At 38.8% G+C, this 8,883-nt stretch overlaps 1 protein-coding gene across 1 annotated transcript; it reads right to left on the reverse strand.

The window, feature by feature from the left end:
• Positions 1–4,608: 4,608 nt before the first annotated feature.
• DAP (death-associated protein) lies at positions 4,609–7,941 on the reverse strand (the record flags this gene model as incomplete). Its single annotated transcript, XM_010292522.1, has 2 exons — positions 4,609–4,728; positions 7,899–7,941. Coding segments are annotated over 2 exons (163 nt in total), but the record flags the coding sequence as incomplete, so codon positions are not given.
• Between the last annotated feature and the right edge of the window lie 942 nt (positions 7,942–8,883).

The following is an 8,883-nucleotide window of genomic DNA, read 5'->3' on the forward strand; positions in this document are numbered from 1 at the left end:
GCAACAGAAATGACTACTTCCTTCACAGAGCACTTTTTCAAATACAACCCACTCCACCCCTCCCCTCAGGCTTCCTATCTAAATACTAGTGTTACCATTCTATGGAAAGACTCAAAAACCAGTATACACTAGATGCAGTGTCTGCTCTGATGAGGGATGAGGAAAAACAACAGATACATGTTCTTGAAGGAGACCCAAGAACACAGCAACAAGCAAAATACAAACCTCCACTTTCCTAAGAAAAATGTGTGCATGCCAGAGGTGTGATAGAGAAATTTTGAGGGGAAGAAAGAATTCTTTAGGAAAGCAAATCAGGTACTTTAGTCATTACCTTTACTAATTATACAAAATACAATCAGGCACAGGATTTACCAAAGGCTACAGCTACAATGCAGATTTACTTTATCCACCTATTGAAGAAGTCTGATGAAGAATTACCACTGTAGACTTGACTCAGTTTCTTCTCATCGAGGCTCCTCCCGTCAGTATGATCTGGATTCCTCTTTTACTGACAGAGCAGATAATGTTGGCTGTAACCAGTTATATTTAAGTGTCTTTATCTTGTTAGAGAGGAGGTTTGTGCACAAAGAATTTCCACTGAAACAGAGATTTATCTTCTTAATTCTTTACATCATTGCAGCATCTGATCAGTAATATCTCTTCCTGCTGTAAAAGTAACTGTTCCCTTACTGACATCCCCGCATTTTCTAAAATGCAATTAACATATCTTAATCCTATAACTAAAGGCACTGGCGTAGATTTAAATCCTATTTTAAACTTGATATACCCAAATCTGAAGGGGATATGTGAAGTGGTTTATAAAACCCACACTTCCCTCCTCTGTGAAGATGGTGAGTATTCACAATAAAGTTATTCCAAAGGGACAAAAAAGTATGCCCAATCCATCCCCTTCACCTTTGTATGAAACAGATTGCTGTGAATATTTTCATTAAACAGCCAGGAGCATGTGATTATCATACTACCATGGATAAAAGAACAGGACTTACGTTTCAAGGCGTCCGATGACAAAAGGATAAACCACACTGTTGAAACCAGAAATAAGTAATTTCTAATTACTATTAACATTTTCAATACTGCTGATAGCAGGGCCACAGAACTTGGAATAGTTATGGACAACTCAATCAGCAGCATGCCAGTCATCATGCACACATATTTTCCCCAAATTTCAATGAAAGGAGACATTTCATTAATAATGTAGCACATCATTATGGGAGTGCAGAGTCTAAGTGTATAACATTGCAATAGTCCCAGGGCAGTAAATTTATGATGTCTGCACTGTATCACATATGTTTGTTGTATTATATACACAACACACACATACTAAATATAGGATGCCCAAAGTATCAGAAAGCTTCCAGAAACACTGTGGCCATTTCTCCAAACTCTTTTGTGAATCACTTGTGTTATGGTATGCACTATGTAATGTTAACTGCAGTTTTATGAGAAGCTTGACACTTCTTCTGATTACAATATTTTCTGTTTCTGAAAGAAGATTAGAACTTGAAAAGCAATGGAAAATGTTAAATTGCATTTCCTTTACCATAACTGATTTAGGCTTAGATTCTACAGGTTTGCAAAGATCGAGTAATGATCTCCAATTTCATAGTGGAAAACAGCAACTCCCATTCTAGCTGGTAGCATCTAGTTTTTATTTTAAATGAGACTGGACTATCCAAAACAGCTCATCCACTGTGTCATAAAACTTCCTAATAAATTACACTATCTAGAAAATGTTGATTAGTCATGCAGCCTTCTGTAATAAAATCCCATAAACCCCACAAAACTGCATCCTGCTGATTTACACTGTATTTACAGAAAAAAGAGCCCAATATACAACTTCATGCTTTATTGTTGCATTATTGCCACATTGCCAATTACAGAAAATTTCTTCTGCAATCATTTCAAGGTAACAGCTGGACATCTCCTATGCTTGTATGTTATTGTTACATATTTTAAAAGTATCAGTAACCATCAGTATGCAATCCAGATCACCAGTTATGATTCTTTATCTTGGGCAAAGTAATGCTTTGGTAAGGACACCTATGTATAAACATGGATGCCTCCCAATCATATAGAATATGCTTTTATACAGAGACATTTTCTAACCATATAGGAATTTCTGCATGCTAAAAGCCACTAAAGCTGTCTTGGGAGTCATACTCCATTGTACAAACTTATATATCCATCTAAGTAACCAAAGACAAAATTCAGGTATCGTCTATATATGTTGCATATATTGCATTAACAACCAGGAGCAGTAGCTCGTAATTCAAAAGCATCCATGTTCCTAACTTTTAGTTTTAGAATGGAAATGTGGTGTTGCTTTCGGAAAGTAGAAATACTTCTACCAACTATTACTAGACACTACTATGTTTAAACATACTACTTACTACTATGAGTAGAGGTACCCAGCCCCACCTAATCGTGTGCTTCTACACTGAGGTACGTTTAGTTTTCCACTGCAGTCAATAGAGTCAAGAGTGATCCAGCTCATCTTGAAAGACACCTCCATTTGGTCAAAGACACCATACCTAAACTCTACTGACCGTCTTGACTACATCACCATTGACTACAGCTGGAGTCTAGACACTACTTCAGATGTGGACACGAGACTATCCAGCTCACTCTCTAGCCAGTGGCTACCAGGAACAAGCGACTGCGATGATCTGCTTCGTTGCTGACACAGCACACTGACAGCTACTGGCTGCACCATCAACAAGACGCCACCACTTAATGTCCTGAATCTGCAAACATTTCTGCCAGCAAATTACCTCGTGCAGATATTCCACAAGGCTCAACAATGCCGCCCTTACGAATGAGTTACGTGTGAATCACTTGTACACCCATGAGCGGCTATGAACAAGGCCTCAGACGTACCAACATCAGAAACAGAAAGCATATTTTAAAAATTATGCATATTCTAATACAGAATAATTCCTATAAACAATGCTCGTTCCTTAAGGAAAGAACAGTTATCTAATGAATTTGAAAATAAGGACTGCATATACAGATTGTACAACCTTCCTTGGGTGTAGAATAAATATATGCATGCATATCCTTTGCAAAATAAAATTTCCATTTTAAGCCTATGAAGAGATGGAAATGCCAGGTCCCTCACACACATGAAGTGAGTTATTCTACTTGTGAAATTGGCTGTATTTCACATGATTTTGTTGTTGTTGTTTTAAATCAGCTACTCAAGGAATAATTACATAATCTGCAGAAATTTAAAAAAAAAAGTATTTTTAAAAATCTCCTCACTGGTTTTCTATACCATTTGATTTTAAACATAAATGAAGTAGTAAAGCACCAAGTGACCCCAAACTTTCACTGATTTGCCAGGTGAATGGTTGCAGCACCAGCTCCAGTACCCACTTTTTTGACATTATTAGAGGTTTTATAAACTTAGAGGGTACTAAAGACTGTACTGTATTTATAGTCAGTTAAAAACAGAAGTACACTTTAAAAATGTAGGTAAAATGTTTAAAAAATTATTTTCCTGGGATTTACAGAGATGAGTTGCAGAAGGAAAATGATAGATCTAAGTGATTTTGAACTGTGCAAGCAAAAGATTTAATTATGTGGCCACAACCAATCCGATTGCTGTACTTGAAAAGTAACTTTTTTATTCCCTCATATCACTACTGTCCTTATTCACAATAAGACGACTAGGAAAAAATACGATGTGCAACAGAGGCTGGGTCATGAAGTTAAACACATTTACTAATGGTATCTCTTAATTTCAAGCAGTGATCTCAAACTGTAAGTTAAAAAAAGAAAACAGATTTTTCACCAGTTTAAGTTCAATCCTGGAGGGTTCTGAGCTCCTTCAGCTTGCTATTGGAATTGAAAAATCATCACTTCATAAAAATACAGCCCCCAGTGAGACCCATGAGATCACAAATCAGTTGCCTACAGCAGCAGTGTTCTTGTAACTCTGATTTCTCTCCCCCTCCATACCCACAGACCTCCAGATGGAAGAACCTCAGCAAGACCATGCACATGCAAAGAAGATTCAGCTGGATTTCTGCCCACTTAAGAATGTTTTTGGGCCTTTTTATCATCTCACTAGTTAAAATCAGAGGGCACAGCTATTGGGTGTAACACCATAGGATACTGAAGACTGCAAAGGTTCTACGTAATCATGACAACCACTGATTTCTGTCCCAACACACACAACAAATTCCCTCCAGATAGTAAAGGTACCAGTACAAAAGGGCTACTCTTCCTTACCGGCTTAGCATAAAAACTACATTAACTATCTGCTATTAAGGTGCCACAACTAAAAGTACAAGTTTTAAGCTCATTACTCATATTATTCATACTAAAGTTTTATCTTGGCAATAAGAAAATCTTATTAAAAAACCACCCTTGATCAGCAAATACTTAATAGAGAATTTTCCATCTGGGATAACAACTGAACAATGTCTTCATTCTTATTAACCCTTGAGAATTAAAGTAAAAGAAACCACATATTACTTTAGAGGTCAATTGTATTGATTTGCTAGTGTGAATCCTAAAGGGTTTTCATTTTCTCTTGAAAACTTATTCACTGATGGCAGTTTGGCTGAGAGTTTGATGGAGAGCTCACTTGCGAGGCTGGTGGATGTGCTGTTTGACATGTTGTGGGTGAGGAAGCTTTTCCACAGAAGGATGTGGTTTCTGATGAGCCACCTGAGCCGCAGCTGGAGGGAAGTCCTTATCACCCTGTTCGAAAGAACACAGCAGGAAAAATTTAAGAAATCTTAAAAGCATACTTTTCAGTTCAAATGGATGTAAGTTTTTAAAAATGTGAAAAGCAGACAGAAAACAGTGTTGCATGTTACTCTGAAGTCCCCCTGTACACATCCTATCTTGCCATTTTTCTAGCAAACTTCAAAATTTCACTTATGCAAGTTTCACTACTTCCAATTACAGACACCATCCAAGAATGCAGTATCTTAAGATGACCCAAGGGGAAAAAAACCCTTTCCTACCTTCAGTGCTTAATGGTTCCTCATGCTATGCCACTTTCACTGGCTCTGTATGGTCAGATCTCCTTGACTTATTTGGTTTTCATAGAGCAACCAGAAAGAGGAGACTATTTCACAAACAAGGTAAGGCAGCATGAAAAACTACCTGCACAAGGAAACCCACTGCAGGAAGGCCAGTCCTGTGAGAAGAAAGGTAGGATCTAAACCCACTTTTGACTTGAAACTTAGGGGTGACTGACAAGTTTAACATGCTCTTTTAGCCAGGTCTGCTAGCGTTAGTTCTCATGTGCTGCTGTTGGGCAAGCCCAGTTCAGGTGTAATCCTTACGCCACCTTTTTACAACTGCCATTTCTAGGGTCAGTCCCATGAGGTTTTCAAAAAGAAATGGGAGACAACTACTACCAGTGCTCAGTGACAGGGGGAGGAGAATAGCACCACAACTTCCCTCTTTAGAAACTGGGACAAATATATCATAAGCCAGAAACTTCCTGCATTACGTCGGCTCATGGGGCGCAACCTTACACAGAGGTATTTCGTACAAAGCGGACATCTCAGACGGCCTATTTCGCACCTCACCCTATTTCAATCTACTCCAAATTCTTCCATTCTGTTCTGACATAACTTTTTTTTTTTTAATCTTGATCACTAGGTTAACTTTTTACATTTTTTCACTTTTTCCTCTACTCCAACTTGCTTCCCGTTTTCAAAGATCTCCTCTTTTCACACTTGACATTTTCTACCTTCTTTCTCCCTGTTGCTGCTATTTGCCTTTTCCTTCTTGTCTCAAATGGGGGATGACTTCTTCTATGACTTGTTGGAACTGTAATGGTTGAGCAGATGACAGAGTCGGTCTGTAAGTGTTAGTGGGAAATGTCTATCTTCAAATCAAAATACTGTAGAATAATTCAGGTTGGAAGGGACCTCAGGATGTCTCTAGCCCAACCTCCTGCTCAAAGCAGAGCTAGCTATGAGATCAGACCAACTTATTCAAGTTTTTTAGCCAGTCTGGTCTTGAAAACCAGAGACTGAATAGCCCCTCCAGGCAACGTGCCCCACTGCCTGAATGTCCTTACAGTGAAAAAGTTTATTTTTTTATGTCTAGTCAGGCCGTTCCATTTCAGTTTATGCCTGTTGCCTTTTGTCTGCCTGCTAGGCACCACTCTGAAGAGCTTGACTCCATCTTCTCGATAACTTCCTTGTAGATGTGGGAAGGCTGCTGTTAGGTCCTCCTGAAATCATCTCCTCTCCATGCTAAACAAGGCCTGTTAGCTCAGCCTCTCTTCCTCGGGCATGTGCTCCAGCCACTGACCATCCTGGTAGCGCTCCAGTGAGCTCGCTCTGGTTTATCAACACCCTTCATGCACTGGGGTGTCCAAAACTGGATGAACTATTCCATTTCCATATGTGGTCTAAAGTGTGCTGAGCAGAGGGGGACAATCTCTTCCTTCGATCTACCAGCTACTTTCCTGTTAATGCAGCCCAGGATGCTGTTGGCCTTCTTGATGTCCTGCATGTGCCTGGCTTGTGTCCAGCTGCTGCCTGCCATTCTTCCAGCCTGTCCAGGTCCCTTCGAGTAGCAACCCTGCCCTCAAACTTGTTAACTGCTCCTCTCAATTTGGTGCCAACCACAAACCTGATGAGGAGCCTTCTGATAAAGACATTAAACAGGACAGGTCACAGTGTATAAACCTCCACTTCACACTGATGAGAACTATCAGGAAACTTGAAAGTACAATTGAAAAATTATTCTGGGTTCAAAAAAGCATTGCTAGGTTTTGTTTATTGCATAGAGAAGAAATGTTGATACGTGTTTGGGAGCTATAAACTCTCAGAAAATGATAGAACAATGTTGCTCTTCAGAGGTTAATTAATAAACCTGTAGTTGACAGCTTACAGGATAAGTATAGTACCCTATCAAGTAATTGATTAGTTAAAGAAGAGCTGAGTTACAAAATTAAGAAAATAGTTTATTTCCATTTTGAATCTCTTGCATGCCTACTAAACCGGGAGTCTGAGATTTCCTATGTCACTCATTAAAAATCACTAACCTACAATTGTAAAGTGCTATCAAAATTACTAAACATTAATACATTAGAATTAATTACAAAACATTAATTAGTTAGAATTAATTAGGCATCTAAATGCCTAAATAGGTATCCCCCTTCGTGCAGATGGAGGTCCAGGAAATACAGCAGTGCCTGTCTACCACCCCTACGGGCTGGGGAAAACTGATCAGCTCGCTCTTTCCACCTATGTGATCTGACACAACCACAGCATCTTAGAGGTAAACCACCCCATTACGCAACCCAGTGACGTAAGGCCACCATGATAAAGGTACCCGTCACGTAAAGCCATGATAAAAACCCTGTCACAACACACAGGGCATGAATCACTGATCATATGATTAATGGCTAGTTAATACTAATGATTTAGCTTACGGATTTCCAGGTCCTGCCTACTGTTAAAATCCTGGGAATAACGCCTTGAATCCCAAGTACCTCAAGGCACATATGGCAGCTGAGACATGCATCTTCAAACACGTCCTTACAGGCAGGAGTGTCACTCCTCGTCACAGATCAAGCTACAGCAGCAGACTTACATGCAATCGCTTTCAAAGAAAATGAATGCAGTAATATCATGCTTAGATATGAAAAGAAGATCCAATAAACTTAAAGTGCTAAAATTCAAAGTAAAACGGTGGAAGTAATTTCAATGTATAATTTCAATTTCACAGAAAACCAGAAAGAATGCTCAAAGGGACTTACACAAATATACAAAACATAAGGCCTTTTCTCATAAAAAAGGAAGGGGAATGAAAAAGATTAATTTTGCTCTGATCAGTGATAATTCTGAATGCCTACAATCATTTTTCTATGATTGAAAGAAATGTAAAGGTAATCTTACCCTAGCAATGACACCAGAGATGAACACTGTTGGTTTAGGTGGGCTGAAAAAAATAAGAGGGATTATTTGTACAAATTATTTAGAAGGTAAAAATGAAGAGTGCATCACACATACAATGCAAAAAGAAGTGGCATTTTTTGCAATTAATTAATGTTAATGCTAATGCTAATTAATAGACAGACAAATTTCCTCTTAAAATTACTATTGTCTTTTTAGTACTTACTGCAGACAAAACTAGACCTGTAGATTTTGGCTGCTGTTACTTCACATTAATTGTGACAGCAGTAAAAGGCTAGTCCAACAACACTCTGTTCCTCACCTAAAGCTGAGAGTCTTTGTTTGTTTGCATTTGTTTCTTAATCCTCAGATTTTATATATAAACTGCCAGCAGTACTTTAGGCTTAGTATATTTGTACTGCAACAATGAAAACTGTAGTTGGACTAGACTTACTGCTGTGGAAAATAAAATAAAATTCAAGTTTATATCTGTCAATCAAATGGATTAAGATTCTGTGTCTCAGAAAACACAACACCCAATATTTTAAATCATAGATTTTCAAGCAGATATTTATCTACACTGTTACATAGAAGGAGAATCATGTCTGAAACAAAACAAATGCTAAAAAAAAACATTAAGCGAAGTCTGCCCTGCTTTTTCATTTGCAGACCTCCACCCACGCCAATGGGAACAGACTCTCCGCAGGCAGAATTCATTTGACTCAGCATGAGGGATCAGTTTCCCTGGGCCACCAATCTATTGAACTGACCACCTCTACGTGGAGGCCAAAGTGCAACCACATCTAACGGTTCATCCATGGTGGTGGGCATTGCCACAGGGTCTAAATTATAAATACTCAGCAACTTCAGTGGTCTCCTGGGCAAGTAAAACATACAACTGCATGGAGTCTGCAGAAGGATCGAGACCAGGAGCTCCAGAAAATCTCCACCACAGAGGTAATACAGAATCACAGAATCACAGAATCAC

Source organism: Phaethon lepturus, unplaced genomic scaffold (assembly GCF_000687285.1).
Source record: "Phaethon lepturus isolate BGI_N335 unplaced genomic scaffold, ASM68728v1 scaffold798, whole genome shotgun sequence".
Lineage (NCBI taxonomy): Eukaryota > Metazoa > Chordata > Aves > Phaethontiformes > Phaethontidae > Phaethon > Phaethon lepturus.